Source organism: Melitaea cinxia, chromosome 4 (genome assembly GCF_905220565.1).
Source record: "Melitaea cinxia chromosome 4, ilMelCinx1.1, whole genome shotgun sequence".
NCBI classification, from domain to species: Eukaryota; Metazoa; Arthropoda; class Insecta; order Lepidoptera; family Nymphalidae; genus Melitaea; species Melitaea cinxia.
This window is the reverse complement of record NC_059397.1, coordinates 10,119,533-10,138,344: the sequence shown is the minus strand read 5'-3', so window position 1 is coordinate 10,138,344 and position 18,812 is coordinate 10,119,533. Positions and strand designations below refer to the sequence as shown.

At 32.5% G+C, this 18,812-nt stretch overlaps 1 protein-coding gene and 1 pseudogene across 1 annotated transcript; both read left to right on the top strand.

Moving 5' to 3' along the window:
* Positions 1-4,794: 4,794 nt before the first annotated feature.
* LOC123670155 lies at positions 4,795-14,159 on the top strand. Its single transcript, XM_045603664.1, has 5 exons — positions 4,795-4,833; positions 6,391-10,351; positions 10,471-10,582; positions 12,325-12,435; positions 13,483-14,159. The coding sequence occupies exons 2-5, from the start codon at positions 6,402-6,404 to the stop codon at positions 13,672-13,674; spliced, it is 4,365 nt and encodes a 1,454-aa protein (XP_045459620.1). The 5' UTR covers positions 4,795-4,833; positions 6,391-6,401; the 3' UTR covers positions 13,675-14,159.
* LOC123653354 lies at positions 12,615-12,733 on the top strand (annotated as a pseudogene).
* Positions 14,160-18,812: the final 4,653 nt, after the last annotated feature.

Here is an 18,812-nt window from a genome sequence, read left to right as displayed (position 1 = left end):
ACTAGTAACTAGCTATATAGCCATGCAACATTACACAAGAACGCAAGCACGTTGCAGATTCTATTCTCGCTGTCAAAACGGCGTAACCACTAGAGGCTCAGGCTTCCTTATTTATATTAGGAACACAATACTACTTCATGTGGTGGGGCTGATCCAGATTTTGAGAAATATATTATCCGTAGCGCGCTACCTCAACGACAGAATGTTAGCAAAATAAGTAGAGTAGTTTTGGGTATTATGGCCTAGCCGGCCAATATGGCCTGCCTTGCTTTTTCTAAAACTAAACAACACTAGCGACGTATGTATCTGTTGAATAGTCGTGGTTCTTCCCTCGACCCCCTCAGTTGATCGCTGCGTTGCGGCGAGTGCGCGTGGGTTCTGTGCGTGCGACGATCAAAAATTATCGAATTTGATGTTATTTTTTGGTAAGTTTTACTCATTATATTTCGTCAAATAATCGTCGTTTTTATATAAGTAGTGCATAGTTTTGAAGGTATACTTTTAGTCTATAATGTGGTGAAATTTTTGAAGCACCTTATTAGCACTTTTTAGGTTAAATGTTTTATTAATCAAAAACATCCCTGCGGCCATTATGGCTCACTAGGCAGTTGGCTAATATGGACTACCAGGCCATATTGGCCTACCGTAAAGTTATTTTCTACGTTTTTTTTATTTATTTCTTTTAGGACAATGGCTCCACGAAAACCAATTTCGCAAAGACAACGGCAAACTTGGTGCAAAGAGTCAATGAAATAAGCTATCGAAGATGTTCGAAGTAAGAAAATGGGCTCTTAAAAAGCTTCCAAACTGTACAAAGTACCCCGAACAACTCTTAAGACGTTTGGCTGCTAAAGTAGACGTACCAGCAGAGGAAGCGGCTTGTGCGAAACTAGGAAGAAGACCAACATTACCACAAGAACTAGAGAAACAATTAGTTAAGTATGTGTTAGCAATGGAAGCTAAGTTGTTCGGCTTAGTACGCAAGGACGTCATGAGCTTAGCCTATCAGTTGGCTATAAAAAATAATATCACTCATACCTTCTCGGCAAAAAATGAAAGTGCTGGTAAGATTGAATGAAATCTTTTTTAGAAAGATATCCAGAACTTTCTTTTCGCCGTCCAACAGGAACATCATTTGCCAGAGCAAAGGGATTCAATAAAGAGTGAACCATTTCTTTGATATTTACGAGAAATTGATGGATGAATACAAGTTCCCCTCCGGAAAAATTTTCAATGTGGACGAGACTGGCATTAGTGTTGTTCCATCCCAACTGCCCCAAGTCTAAGTCAAAAGGGAAAACGGCAAGTTGGTGCTTTGACATCTGCTGAAAGGGGTTCTTTTATATCTTGCGTGATAAGTATGAGCGCTGGAGGCTCTTTTGTTCCACCCATGATTATATTCCCCAGAAAGAGAAGTCACCCGCTTTTAATGAAAGGTGCACCTCCTGGTGCCATACACGAATGTCATCCTTCTGGTTGGATTCAAACCAACCTATTTACAAAATGGTTTCAACATTTTATTCAGCACGTGAAACCCACTGAAGAATCTCCGGTATTGCTTATTTTAGATGGCCATACCAGTCACACCAGAAACCTTGAATTGATTGATCTCGCCAGAAAAAATCATGCCCACTTACTATCAATTCCTCCACATTCCAGCCACAAAATACAACCTATAGATAGGTCAATCATGGGACCGCAAAAAAAATTATATTTCTGATGAAATAAGATCATGGATCAGGAACAGTTCACGCCCCCTTATCCAATATGATATGATGACAGTATTTGGACGAGCGTACCTACGCACTAAACCGGTGAGATAGCTGTCAGTGCTTTTCGTACAACAGGGCTATATCCAGTAGACAGAAATGTTTTTAAAGATCACGAGTTTATTGATATGGATGACCAAGAAAATAGAATCACCAGTCAAGAAAATATCACACCAGAACCAGCTGCTTCGTACTCTACTCCCGTAATCGAAAATAAATCTTTTGACATGACACCTTCCATAAACGAATCTGATTTAAGTAATGCGACGGCTAACGATGCAACCTCAGTGTTAAGACACCAGAACAATACTCCACCTGCGTGTTTCGAACAAGTTTTAGTTCCCGTTGCGACTTCGCCACAGCCATCAACTTCAAGAGATGATAACTTTATAACGCCATTCCAATTATCTCCGATACCAGAAATAACACCTAGGAAAGCTACTAACCGAGGCAGAAGGGCTACGAAGTCGACATTGCTTACATCATCCCCGTACAAAAATGAATTACTGGAGTCGTTAAAAAAGAAACAAGACCAAATCGAAAAACACATGAATAAAGCCAAACAAGGAAAGGGTAAAGGTAAAAAGACAAAGTCAAAATATAAGGACGTACAAATGTCTAGCTCGGAGGAAGAAAATGAACCTCTGTACAACGACAGTTCTGACGAAAGTCCAGATAGGAGCAATGTTTCTGATGCAAAATGTTTGTATTGTGAGGGTCTTTATTCTATGGATAACAGAGGCGAATCATGGATTCAATGCCTATGTTGTAAATTATGGGCTCACGAAGAATGCTCAGGAGTGGAAACAGACGTTTTTTTCTGCGAATTTTGTTCTGCAAAGTAAAGCAAAGTATATTTCTTTAGTTTTGATTTCATTTATTATGGTGGCCTATATGGCTCTCTTCAATTGTGGCCAATATGGCCCTAGGCCATATTGACCTACCATGTTTAAATTTTAATGATTATTTAAGATTTAAAAAAAAAAACCTTAATTAAACATATGTTTCGATGTTAATTATTTTAAATTTATAATTGTTGATTACTATTAAGTACAAAGAACTGATTTAAGCAATAAAGACTGTTTGATCTCATAAATCTCGTCATTTATTTCCAAAAAAGCTTATGATGTGCCATATTACCCGAAGTTTCTCTACTTATTGTTATTCCTATTCGATTATTTTTTTATTATTTTTGCCAACAATAATTGCTAGGAAGCGGCACATATACAATAAATCATAGTTAAATTTCCTAATAGTAATTTTTAGCACAGAATAGAAAAGTGTCGTTGACATATATTGTTAAATGAAATCATCATAGATTTTTTATACAGGTTTTGCTTACGTAACCAAAGAATTAAGATGTTTTGCCGGAAATAGTGCAACCCTCTATTATGGTTTAACTTGGGTCATTCGTAAATAAGCAATTTCCTGTAGATAAAAAATATAAATAATTATAAGGGAATAGGCGTTTTAATCCTTTCTCGGCCGGATTGTATCACAGTGATCGTGCCAACAGCGCCAGAGAGCTTTAGGTATAATTTCAAACAGTGTTGGGAAATCTGAATAATTTCAAATTGTTATCGATATTATATGCTAGCTCTTTTCTGTGACATCATACGAATATGTTTTAAACGGTATTAGTGATTTCATAATTTTCTTTCGATATTTTCAATAATTGTTGTTCATTATTCAGTGAGCAGTTTAAAAAACATTAAAGATTAAATTTATAGTCTAAGAATGTATTCACAATATATTTAGTAATTCAAAACCACTTTTTTCCTATTATTTATACTAGCGCATCACTAACTCACGTAAAATAAAGGGTTCGGCACTGTGAGTCATAGTTATAAAAGCACGTCATTTGAATGCAGAATTCATTTAGATTTAATTTATATGAATCAGAATGATTAGCTTATCTCTGCTACACATCCTGAAGTATTAGTTATAATATCAAATTTCTTCATATTTTATTCATGTATTCAAGAATTGGCCATTGAGAAAATAGATTTTAATATAATTACGGGATTATTGCCACAAATATTAACATAAAAACACGAAATATTAGGGTGACGGCCGGAAAAGGGGTAATATCTAGTACTTAAATACTATTTTACACTATCCATACTATTTTACAATATCTAGTACTCACAATAAATCAACAATAAGTACAATATCTAGTACAGTATCCTATACTATTTTACAATATCTAGTACTTAATACTATTTATACATTGAAATTTCACAGCCTGTTTGTTTTCGTGAAGTAGTATTACTACTGCTATTACTAATTTTGATTCGTGAATAATATTATGCAAGTCGTCTGAGCATTAAACAACTTATAATTTTGATAATTTTGACAAACATAGGTTTTCATGTTGTCGCTGCTCATGCAGTTACTACGTAGCAAGGTAAAATGTAAACATAAGCACCGAAGCCAATAAAACTTCGTTACCTATTCATTATTTTTTTTTTAAATTAATGCTTTCAAATAATGACTGCACGACTAATTTTGACAATGTTACGTAGAATAGAAAAGAAACGAAGGAGATTAATTGGGATTTTATTTTCTAACTACACTGTAGTTGGTATAGTTCCTAAATCTCTATGTATAGAGTTTATATCAATGCTCACTCTATATCAAAAAAAAAGAAAGGATTTTACCTAATAAAAAAATGTATAAGAATAAGGTTTCTTACCTCAATGGGATAAGGCATCTATGGTAATGACATCTTTGTCATGGTTATAAAGAAGCGTTGTCGGTATCATACATTTATTTTCATGTGAACAAATAAAATCAAAACTAAATTAATATAGTCAGTAAGAATTTTGAACCAAATACAAATTGTTGATGGCTTTAATTTATTTTTAACGATAGATTTTTTTACAAGCTCATTAATCAAACATGTATTTTTTGTCTGTGAAAAGTTAGTAAAAGTCTATGATCAAATTTACTATCTAATCTGTGTGTGTGTGGTACGACAAAACTGAAAATAATTAGTAATGCAAAAAATTTAAAATATACTAGAAATATTAGGATTATCAATTAATATTAAAGTTTTAAACAGGTAAGGTTTATTGAGATTTGTGTTTTTACTATTAGTCAAAGAGATTGAAACCGATTGTTACTTAGGATGACTCAAATATCAAGCGGCCATTTTAGGTTTAGCGTATGATCACGTGATTTTTTGTCCTGTTAACAGAAATTGAACGTAAATGGAAGATAGTTTGTTCGAGTGCTTATTAAATAGTATTCAAAAAGTTTTTAAAATATTAACCCCACATCAATTATTTATTAGTTGTACATTCAGAATTCTTATGTTTATTTAAAATTATTGCAATGCTTTTACTACGTTGTGAATATAGATAAACCATAAACGTATCTTCACTCATTTTATTTATATTTCTCCAACGAAGTTATTGTTTTATATAAGGAGAAATAGTAGAGCAGTAGTTTAATGAAGAAAACTGTAGCAGATTTGTAATTTTCATAGTAGTTTAATAAATTTGTGTTTAAAGTCTACCTTGTATTGCAGGCTGGCAATTTTGTTAAGTGTAACCAAATAACGACGATATATTTTAGGTTATATTTGAGATCCACATAATATATTAATCAATATTTGATTATTGAATTTTAACCCTGTCTTATGACTTATAACAGAATATAATGTATTAAAATATAAGTTGTAATTTGCGACTAGACGAAAATATAAATACGACGCCTGTTTCCCTTTCGTCATAAATAATATTGATTTATATGTTTGTTCGTTAAAGCAGTCGTGACATATCAGAATCTAAACATATAAAGTCTAGAAAGTAACAATCGTTTCAATAAACGGAAGTAATTTTTAAAAGTATTAGGCATATAATAAACATTAATTGAGTTTAAAACGATTATGAAAAATTGGATTATTTCGATACCACCCTAAAAATTTAAGTCGCCTACTTTTTTAAATGTTGTTTCAGATAAATTATCTTCATTATTACATAAACAATCAGTTTTTATTTAATTATCTTAATATTAATGCACAATTCCTTATTTTTTTTTAAATGTATATAACGAAGTCTGCAAATAAGCATATGACTCACCTGATGGTGAACGATAATCGTAGCCCGCTATAAAGACGTCTGCAACACCAAAAGCATCGCAAGCGCGTTGCGCGTACCCGTCCCCAATTAGCTGGAGCCTAGGAGCTGTGATCAGCTTACCAACAGAAACACAACACTGCTTGAAATCAGTATTTAGTTGTGATTTTTTGTTTGGTTGAGGTACTCCCCCAGTCAGGCTGCTCCAAATTTTGAGCAGGAAATCTCCTGTGCCCTACCTCAGTTAAATAGTTGAATAAGTCTTTAATTTAAAAATTAACGTCATTTAAAAGTTACTAGATGAAAGTTTGAATAAAATTTAAAACATTACATTCTCAACGTATCGTATTCTAAACGTTAAAGCTATTAGTGACATTTTTGGTTAGGTTAGGTTGGGTTTTTGTGTAATAATTAAAATTGCAACTTATGTAAAAAAATAAATCGAAGAATTTATGTACACACACGGCTTCTAGGCTTTTAAGCTACTTTTGGAAATGGCTTTAAATCAAAAGTAAATTGTATATAAATGACCTTTTCAGTGTGACTCGCAATGGAGGTATGTGAAAGGAAAGTATTTACTTCAAATATAATAAGAACACAAAGTAATTTAAAGAACAATTTGCTCGACATATTAAATAAAGCGCCTATTTCACCTGCATCCTATAAACCAGACACGACCCCTGAATGTAACTTCGTTCCCAAATGTGACAAATATTATATACCAAAGAAAAAAAATGGTTTGAAAGTAAAAACTGTTCGAGATATTAGACAGCTTTTTGAATTAGATGTATATAGTTACTTGACAGTTGAATTAGAAAAACAAAACAATTGGTTATTGCGTAAAATTAGACTTGGATCTTCAAGCAATGAAAAAACAAAAGAAACAGCTAAAAATATGTTAAAGTCACATACACCTATTTCAAAATCGGCGTGGCAAATGTTAATGAATATTAACCCAGAAGGACATAAGTTTTCTCGCCAGTATGTTCTTTGGAATGGACATTATATTCAAGTAAATGGAAGTAAGGGGGGGAATTGTAAATTTTTGCATAAATATGATATAGGTAAAATCAAAGAAACACAATTAAATATTTCAACAGTTCGTAGAAATAATTTAAGAAGAAAGAAAGGATTACTACAAAATTCTTTAAATGTAAAATTCAAACCTGGGCCGCTGACAAAGAAAAAAAATCTTGACACTTCATACCAAAAATATCAATTCGGAGATACGGAATTAGTTACTTTACCAAAGCCTGGTCTAGACATAACACCGTCTTACGGTAAACCTTTGTCACCTGCCATTAATACGTTTATTCAAAATGCCTTTTTGCTCAATTCTGATGGAGCTATATCACAAAAGTGGGCAGATTTTGCAGTTTCTGTTTTAGGGACTAATAAAAATGGGATTCCAACTCAATTAAAAGAGAATTGTAATGTAACTTTTGACATGGACTATAAATGTTATCAACGTAGAATACTTATGCGTAAAGATAGTGAAAAAATTAGTCTTGAAAAGGTAAATGATATGTCGTTACATATAAAAGAAGACGAATCAATAATTGAAACAGAAGTTAATAATATTTTAAAAAAAATAATTGATTCGGTTGAAATAAGTTTACAACAAAATGAAATGTTTTTTGGAGAAGATGAAGTTAGAGAAGTAACATCTGAAGACAACTTAAATTCAAATAATATCGTAAAAGATAAAGGCAAACGGAAGTACGGTGAACTTGATAGACTCGATGTTACTGTTATTAGAATTTCCGAAGTTCCTGAATTAAACAAAAAAGACATTTGTCATAATGCTTATTGTAATCTAGGGTGTGTTTGTGATTCTTTAAAATATTCTTACGGCTTCAAAGCACATTGTGGTCGAATTGAATGTATGTTCCAATGTAAATGTGATTTTTCGAAATATAAACTATCGGATTCGCTTGATACCAATTGTCCTGAAATAATTCCCGGATTAGTAAATCTAGACAATAAATTAGGACAAACGTTGTCTAAAGAGGAACAAAAATTTCATCAAACTGTAATTGTAACAGATGAAAAAAGTATATTGGTTAAGTCACGGAAAAGAAATTGGAAAGCATCAAAAAGATATGCAGATTTTTATAGTAATATGCTCTTAAAAGCAGATTCAGTCCCAAAGAAAACGATAAAAATAGTTTGTACCAAACTGAATTTGAAAAATGTCGAGCCCTGGTGCCTTGTTCACAATCTTTACAAGTGTTTTTGTAAAGGTAAATTTACAGTAAGTTGTTCACGTTCTGCGGAAGTTGATGAATTACTTAATAATAAAGCGTCGGAAAAATACAAAAAACCTGTTGATGATATCGACTTAACTATAGAGGACAATACTGGTGTAGGTAACATTAATAATCCCGATAATAAATTATATCTAGACAGCTATAGCGCTAGAAAACGTTGCGTTAACGATAGTATTGAGTCATCGATAAATTCTGTAGTTCGTGAAAATAATAGATGTTCAAGAACCTTATCGTATAAGAGAAAATACGATGATGAATATTACATTAGTACAAATAAAAAGATCTTGGAGATGGAGCAAAACGATAAAACCTTACGTAAAAGATTATTAAGTATAATTAATAAGGATGATACTCATGATAATAATCTTTTTTATAACATAGATGTTCCCCAAGTTACTGATTCACCTCCAAATTTGAATGACTTAATAAACAATGCTGTTGAGGAAATTCCAGTTGACTATAAAAATGTAAAAAAGCTATCTAATAAAAAGCTTGTAACGTGGCTTGAATCTAATTACAAACAGTATAAAGAAAAATCTAGTCAAAGTTTGAAAAAACATTATTTGCAACCACCGAGACTGGGTTCGATTGCGTTATATCCATGGGACTTCATATTAAGTAGATATCGAGAAAGAAAAAATCTTTTTCTTATTTCTAAACAACAACCATTTCGTATTTTCATGGCAGTGGATATCAAGAACAGCTTGTTTGATAATTGTATTAATATAAATGATATTGCCTTGTCTGATCTTCATAAATATCCAGTAACAGTAAAAAATTTACTTACAAATGCGACTGATCTAAAAGATAATTTCTGTATATTATCCGGATTATTACAGTGTTGGGAGTTAGTAGGATCAGTTTCAAAAGTAAGCAACGTTACAAGAAATCCAACACAGGAAGGTGAACTGGATAAATCTATTGAACAAGGAGTTGAACCGCAAAATGAATGCTGGTCTGATTTAGAATTTTCACCAGTTTTATCACCAAACTCGGAAGATTTAAATAGTTCCGACGTCTTAATACTTGACAATAAAGAAGCCTCCAAAAAAAATACTGAACAATCTAAATGGTTCATAATGACCGTTGAAGAAGATTTCGCTGAAATTAGGTTTTACAAAAAAGGATTTTTTGTAAAGTATGAAAGCATCATGAACGCAATCAATGTTGCAAAGTTGTCAGGAAAAACTGTTAAACTTTCATCACAAAACTGCAAATCTGTTCAAACTTTTCCGACTTTTGGTATATATGCTATACCAAGTGATATAAATCATTATGTATTCATAGGTCCTTATGACAAAGATGAAGCTTTAGGCATAGAGACTATAAAAACTATACATGACATAAAAAAAGACAGTAGAACAAGAGGATCATGGATTACAATAAATAAAGTTGATAATTTAAAAGTTATTGATAACCCTTTAATGTATATACCACTAAGAGACTCTAATAATCAACAAATAGTTGCTTTAGAAAATGATTACAGCAGTAAAGACGATAGCTGTTTAAATACAGGTGTTGGTCAACAGTTACCTACGAAGGGAGTCACTGGTAAAATTGTTAAACCAATAAAAATTCCAAGGACTAATTCTTTTTACATGAAATATCCCATGTTTGTAAAAAAGAACTCCATATTAATTAATAAAAATATTAGCGGCTCCGGCACACCTGTAAAATTAAATTCAAAGTTAGTAGTCTGTCCGAATATAGGCAAGCATGCCGTACAAACAAATCAGAAAATATTATTTCGATGTCAAAAACCTGTAGCAGAAATTGCACCGCAGAAAAAAGTTTCCAATAGTGGTAGTGTTTCTAATAATATACGGGGAAAAAAAATAGAAGGAAGTATGTTTGTGCTTAAACCAGAAGAGATAAATAAAAGATCGTTTGAAAAACAATTATTATCTCAACAACAACAACAAACTCAAGAGCCTGCTGAAGATAATTCATTTGCCAATATGGACATCGAAAACTTTCTTGAGTCGTCAGTAATTTGTTCACCCCCACAACATGAATGCTATGTTATTTCGGATGATGATGACGACAATGTAAGCAATCAAACCGCAAAAGATGATATTTTAAAAGATGTTTGGATTGTTTGTAAGAATATTGAAAACTTAGGTTGGATTCCTGGGAGACGAAATTCTGTAGATAACTTAAGTTTCGAATTTCCTGGTTTTAAATACAGCGAATTCTACAATGAAATTGAAGCGTTTAATAAAATTAATCAGTAAGTACAAAAATCGATTACATTCTTTTAGTATATCTACATTAAATAATTCATTAACTTTATTTGTAATAAAACTATCGAAATATTAAAAGTATAATATAGTTACTAAAAATTTTTAGAGTTTTATCGAGAAAAATTTACATTCCGAGACATATTACTTTGGAGTGGCATGCACTTGATACATTGCCTGAAAAAAAGAAACTGGAAGTAAAAGAATTGTCCAATGACTACGTAAGTTTTGATTTTCCCCATCCAGTAGTACCTACTCAATAAGTAAAACTAATAAAAATGCTTATTATAGAATAAATGATTGGTTATAATATGAAAGAACATATACGTTATACTTCCTGTCCATATTCGTGTATTACGCGTGTTCGGTATTTGTTTTTATGACACAATTTCAAGTCACTATAATTTATTATTTATATTTTTGTGTTGTTTTTTTTCTTCAGCTTTCTTTTTCTTTTTTCTTTCTTTATATCCCACTAAAATAAAAACATCACTTCAGCTTATCGCAGTCCACTGCAGGACATAGGCTTCCCTAAGTTGGCGCCGAAAATGGAGAGCACGTTTCGGTCCCGGTTGTTATCATAAATACCTGATAGCGATCGTTAGTCATAGTAGGTAACATATCCGCCAACCCGCAGTAGAGTAGCGTGGTGGATAAAGCTCCAATTCTTCTCCTACGAGGAGAAAGAAGCCAATACCCAACAGTGGGATGATACAGGCTGAATGCATGCATGCAAAGTTCTATTTCTTGTGCTGTTATATATTTTCTTCATTTATTTTCTAGAAGTAAATGGGTAGAGATTTGTATTTTTTCAAAAATACAAATCTCTACCCATTTAGTTCTAGAATCTCAAAATAATGTGCATTAGATAAAGCTTTCTAACAGTTAGTAAACGACTCAGTTTATGTAATAGTTAGTGGAAAACATTATTATTGAAAATACATAACTTGAGTTCGTTGTGATAGCGTTGAGCTCCTCTCCAAATAGGAATAAAGTAGATTAGAACTGAATGAGCTAAGCGATGTATATTTCCGTAAGAATATTGCTTGATATTGAATTATTATAGTTTTTATTTTGCATGAATCCGCATGCCTGTATCTCATATATAACTCTCAGCTCTGCTCGCTGATCTGGCTGTGTTTTATTATTTATTGAAAAACGGACGTAATTTTGACAGCTATATTTAGTGTCAAAAGATTGTTTTTATCCATTTGGTTACTAGAGCCATTATATCCTTACCATACCCTGCTTACCATACCCTGCTCAGTACTTTCTTTAACATTTGTCAAAGAATTGCCAGTGAGATCGATTGCAGTGTCGTCTGCATAAGAGAATACCTTTGTATGGTGTATCAGCAAATATCACAGATAATGTATATAAAAAAGAAATAATGTAGGACCCAAAATACTTTCTCGAGGAACGCCATAGGTTACATTGGCATTTTCTCTTATAAATTCGCCTATTTTTTTCTCTCTGAAAGAATCCTGAAACAAGGAGATCTCTTTTGCCCTTATTCCAGCTTGTTCCAGCTTATGTATAAGAATGGGAAAAAGACAATACCAAAAGCTTTTTAGACATCCAAAAATCTTTTGGTATTGTACAAATTTCTTTGGTCTAGTTCATTGTGACCATCGCAGTGAGGGCTGTTATTGCATCTTCTGTTGATTTCCTTTGTCTAAACCCAAATTGAGAAGGAGATAGATATATATTAAATTTCTTTAAATAAATAACAGGTATGAACCAGAGTATATCTTGCATATATCAATATCACTCTTTGCAATGTTTTAAACAATTTCACTCCCCATATTTTTTTCACACCACGTGCCTTATATCGTTTTTTAACGAGTAAACTCCAAAAATGTATTAGTGTACTTATAATATTTAGTATTTATTTAACAATCATAAGTTATATTGTTATGTTTTACTTGTTATAATTTTACTTAATATGTATTAAATTTAACAGGTGTTAACTAAAAAAGGTTTACAACATAAGTCCGAGTTATTAAAGAAGTTAAAATCAGTTACCAATTCGAATAATGCTACAGGAGCCTGTAATTCTGACCCAACAGATAAGGTAATTATCGCGACTGAAAAGAAGATTTTTTTATCCTAAATTTTGTTTTATAATATGACATGATTTTACTTGTACTGACTCTGTGGACTAACTGATGTATTTATTTATTATTGAACTGAAACTTTAGGCGCATGAGGGGTAATTTTTTACGGATCAAACGCGTCAGGACATCACGAATTTTAAACGTCCATACCACGTTGAATACACCGGTTCTCGTCCGATCACCGAATTTAGACAACGTCGGGCGCGGTTAGTACTTGGATGGGCGACCGCCTGGGAACACCGCGTGCCGTTGTTTTTTTTCCAATTCGTTTTTTTTTTAATTATGATACTGCCTACTTTTACAATTAGTTTGCCAAAGAAGTTTCACTTGTGACATATGTACTTTGTACACGCTTGTAAGGCTTTTAGCACATTTGAAATTACATAAGGAAAATAACAATATTATAACTTAAAAAAGTGCAATGGTGGTGCCTTATCACTAATAGTGATGTCTTACAAGACCAAAATAGAGAAAATTTTAATGATTGCTAAAACATTTCGTCTAACATTTAGACAAATATACATTTTCTATATAATGTTTGATCTGTTTTGGAGCTATAAGTATTCAATTATGACATAAATAACTTAAATTGCAAGTGTAAACACTGATACATTGCTATCACAAATCTCGTACAGGCCTATATTAAGAAGACTTATTAGTTCATGTCACGTTTACCTATTACTATACCTGCAAATAAATTGTTCTAATTCTAAATAATTGTCCTAATCCAATTAAGGAAGATAATTGAGAAATACTTGTGGGTGAAAACTGACTGTATACTGAACTCATCGTACGTTCATGATTTAATTTAAAAAGAGAAAGAACAAACAAGTTGTTAAAAATGATACCTACCAATGGTACTATGATAATTTACAAGTGTTGTTAATTGTCAAGTGTTGTTTAATTTACAAGTCAAGTTTACTTTTAGATTACCAATGCTCTGTTTGTTTATTGTCTTGTTGTATGTTCATAACAATAAATAAATAATTGTTTTACAATTTCAGAAATATGCTTTGTTTCGTGATTTAGAAGAAACTAGTGAAACTTTAGAGGAAGAGGGAGTATTCCTTTGGAAGATGACACGGTCGAAAAAAGATGAAATTTTAACGTCACTTTCTAAAGCGTCTGAAGATCTACGTAAAGAATTGTCTGAGCAGCTAAATATCATGCAAAATAGTACAGAAGAATCCGACTAACAAAATCACGTGTAACATATATACATATCCATATGACATTTTATGTAGTTTTTCAATATCAGCAAAACTCAGACCATAGACTACGTCTATTTTTGTCTGTTATCGCCAATTAATAAACTTATAACTTTCAGGAGTTTTCCATTAACTGTTTGTTTTGTGGAACTATAATGTTCTTTAATTTTATTAGAGTTTCTATAATTTACAGTCCATAATTGTTTTTAATTTTGGATATTATTTCTTTGGATGTAATTTTCAATACTACTCAATACTATAACAATTTTACCTACGACTATAATTAAACAACACTCGTGTATTAAAGGCTATTTTTAAATAGGAATAAACTACGAATTATTTTTAAGAAATTTTCGTTATATTAAACTTGGCTGAGAAGGAATAAAATTGTTTCCAATCCTCAGTAGAACCGTCTAAAAAAATGTTATTCAATAAATTTAAATTTGGAGATCACCACTTTTGAAAATTAAAAATTGATTTCATTTTTTTTTGGTATCTAGTAAACAGAAAGTTTTTATTTTTTTTATCAAAGTGATGTCAAATTACTTGATTTTCATTTTTGTACAATGGTTTACAAGGTTGATTTAAGTATCCCAAACGATGTTGTTATCACATAAATTTAAAGAATATATTATATATGTGACATCTACTATTGTTATATAACTATTATTTAGTGTAACTGCTACATTTTTAATTTTAATAAGTATAAGTATTGGTATCGGCACGGTATTAAGTGCTCGGCAACAGAGTGGGGATTGCTTTGCGCATCGTGCTGAGATCTCATACAGAATAGAGTTTAATTCAGATGAAACAAAAGTAAAATGTAACTATTTAATACTCCTGAAATATTCATATGAACAAAATTACGAATCATATTAGTTCTGATTGCGATCTCGTAGTAGGATAAGTCGTAAAGTTAATAAAACAGTTTATTCTTAACCAAAGTAAAAATAATTACAAAAGTAAAAAGAGCAGTTTTGGCGCGAAGTGCGACTAACCCCCCTTGTGCCTTATGTTACTTTAAACACAAAAAGACCCAAAATATATTTCTTCGTATACTGAAGGTCAGCGCTCAATATCCTTGTCGATAACGGCGACCTACCTACTTCGCTAACCGCGTTTTAGGTTTGCGATATATATCAACAATATATAATATCTTTAGATTGTGGCCATATAACCTTTCTGATACTTTCATATTGTTATCTCTTACAACAGAATTCGTTTCACATACATTTGATAATTTTTAAATTACATAATAATACATGTTAGGTAAGTGGTTAGATATTTGATATAAATAGTTTTGGATAGAGAGTAGGTATATCGAAATTAACGTATAGGAAAATATCAACTGGAATATATTACTTTATGGCCAAATAAATACCTGCTTTAAAATTATGTTTATGACATCTGATAAATAATAACAATGGTTAATTACTTTTTGAAATTTCGTTTTTGTAGCAGGAAATAAATCTGTGATATGACTTAAGACTATTAGTTTTTAACTTCCATTATAGTTATTGCTTTAGACAAATATTGTTTTTCTAAGTAATAATCAGTAGTGATTAAGTGAAAGAAAGGTTAAGCATTGGTTAATTTATGTATCAAAATTGTTCAAGCAGTGTTAAAATACAATTCTTATAGAAATACATAACTGTCTAATTTTTAAATTGTTTCATTGTATACAATACACACATCCTTAATTAAAGGTTTAAAGTTTTAGTCGGTCGGTGTTATAAGTCAATATATATCTACTATTTATTTATTAATTTATTCTTAATGTACACCAAAATACAGACACATATAAAGAAAGATACAATACAGGTGTACAAAGGCGATTTTATCGCTAAATAGCGATTTCTTCCAGATAACCTTTGGGTACTGGACACGATACAGTAGCGCCGGTTAGAAGTGTGCACACATTAAGGATGAAAAATCAATAATAAATAGATAAAAACTACGATATTATAGACTTACATAATTATTTAAAAAAAACATATAAATAAGTAAATATTTTAGTGTATACTATATAATATACATATACACACACATAAACATACATACATACATACATACACATATAAAAATATATACATATATACACACACAAACATAAATATATACATATATTCTTCTTCTTCTTCTTCTTTTATTTTTGGCATACGATCGCTATTAGCGACATTCTGCCAGTGTCAAGTATAAATTATTATAAAACTAAAAAACGCACTTGAAATTTTAATTTTGAATTATTTTGTTATCCGGAAAATACATAAGGCGTAAAAACATATAAAAAATGCACATATTTGTGGTGTTAGAACAACTAAGGAGTATAATAATATACATAGACTTCTAATTCACGAAGACAATAGTTATAGAATATAGATACATAAAATTTTAATGTTGTTAGCGTTAATAAATTTTGCAAGGGTAAGGACCACCTTTGGATCTTTAAAGAAGTGTAAAAGCGAAGTAAAATTAATAGGAAGTGGGATATTAAGTTGGGATAAATTATCAAGGAGGCAAAAAGAATTATTAATTGGACAAGAGAAAAAGATATGATCGAGAGTTCCATCATCTAATCCACATTCACAGAGAGAGGAATCTTTTATTCTAAGTTTATGAAGAAAAACAGAGGAACAGCAGTGACCTATACGAACTCTACATAAAATCGATACAGTAGTTTTAGATAATTTTTTGAATTTACAGAACCATGGCTTCCTAGGTATTTCTGGTTGAATTGAAGCATAAAACCTACCTTTTGTTCTGCTAGATAATTCCCACTTTTTTTGCCAGGTTCGATAGATATCTTTTTTGGGATAATTTAGTAGGCTGTGTGGCTACGGCACTAAAGAATTTAGCCACCCCCTCTCATCCCGTGGGTGTCGTAAGAGGCGACTAAAGGATAACAAGGTTCCACAACCACCTTGGAACTTAAGAAGCCGACCGATGGCGGGATAACCATCCAACTGCTGGCTTTGAAATACACAGGCTGAAGACGGGCAGCAGCGTCTTCGGTGCGACAAAGCCAGTACTGCGGTCACCAACCCGCCTGCCCAGCGTGGTGACTATGGGCAAAACACATAAGTTCACGTTATTTTTGGCGTAAACTTGTGGAGGCCTATGTCCAGCAGTGGACTGTATAGGCTGTAATGATGATGATAGTAGGTCATATATTTGATTTTTAAAGTATTTTTTGTCACAGCAATGATTAGCTAGTGAATCTGCACATTCATTGCCTTTAATACCCGAGTGCTCGGGAATCCATGCAAGTGTTATATTTAAATTTTTATTGAAGCATCTAAGAAGGGAGGATTTGATATCTAAAATTATGGAGCTATAGAGTTTGTTATAAAGAGAACTGTGTGAAAGAGATTCTAAGGCACTCCTTGAGTCCGAGAAAATGACCGAATCTTTAATATTGTGACTCTCAATAAAGAGACATGCTTCTAGAATGCCAATACATTCCCCTGTGAAGACGGAGGACTGTTGTGGACACTGATATAGCAACCCTATTTTAGAGTTTTGATAGTATACACCAACGCCAGTGGGCCCACATGCAGTCCGTTTAGATGCGTCTGTAAAAAAATATTGATTTTTATTCCATCTTTTAGCAACTTCAGCTACAAAGATAGAATTAGCATTGGGACATTCTTTTACAATTCCAATACTAAGCAAGACGTTAGGAGAGAAAGTTAAAACATCGTAAGGATATTCATAAATTGGAAGCTTATGAAATTGATTAATAGGAGCTTCTTGTTTAATGTTTATTAATTTCCTGTAGCTAATGATAAAATAAGGGATGGGTTTCGTGCGCCAATAACTAGAAGTGTTAATCAGGTGGTCTAATATTCTAAGTTTATTGATAAGCGGATGATTAATGAAGGAGTTGACTCTCATTAGAAATCTGTCTGCGAGGAATTGAAGTCTAATTGATAAAGGTGGTTCGCCACATTCTACCTGGAGAGCGTTAATGGGAGAAGACCTCATGCACCCCATAATGTGGCGCAAAGCTTTTGCCTGTAGTGAATCAAGATATTTCATATTTGATTTGTTAATCGGTTCAATGAGAAAGATACCGTAGTCAAAAAGGCTTCTGATAATAGCATTGTATAAAAATTTTTGTGTAAAAGGATGTGTACCCCAAGACACGCCTGAGAGAGCTTTAATTGTGTTTAAGTTTCGTTCACTTTTTTTAATTATATAATCTATGTGCTGTCTACCAGATAATTTATCATCTAAAATGGTACCTAAAAACCTCACACTGTCATTTTTTGGTATAGCGACGCCATCAATTACAACATTAATTTGGGGAGAGATTTTTTTTCTGGAAAATACCACCACACTGCTTTTTGGAGCAGACAAGTGGAGACCTCTTTGTTTAAGCCAATCAGATAAGGAGTCTAAGGAAATTTGTAAGGACTGAGCAGCTTCTGGAATAGAGGGACCCTGGATATACAGGACTAGGTCATCAGCATATTGTAATATTTGGCAATTTAAGTTAAGGGACTGGTGAAGGGATGATGTATATAAGTTGTATAATAAAGGGCTAAGGACAGAGCCTTGAGGGAGGCCTTTCCATACTAGTCGGGATCCAAGGGGCATTCCAGGTGTGCGAAGTTCTACCTCCCTACACATTAAGAGGTTGCCTATGATCTGCACTATCTTGTCGGGAATGTTCAGCTGTTGTAACGTGTACCTGAGCACCGCAAGAAGGACATTGTCATACGCTGAGGAGATATCCAGGAATGATGCCACCACAGACTGTTCTCTAGAAAAAACTATACGGAGATCTGAGATAAAAAGGCTGAGACTATCTGCAGAACTGAAGCCCTTACGAAATCCAAACTGGCAATAAGGTAGAAGAGCATTGCTCTCTACAAACCACTCTAATCGATTTTTTAGAAGGTGTTCGAAAACTTTACAGAAGGTAGATGAGAGGGCAATGGGGCGATAATTGTTGGCGTTGTCGGGGGCTTTTCTAGGCTTCAGCACTGGAATAATAATCTGAGTTTTCCATTCATTGGGAACATAACCTATGTCAAAAAATTTATTAATCAGATTCAAGAAATATTGTAAAAAGGCAGGACCCGCCTTTACCAGGAAGGAATATGGAAAACCATCGACTCCCG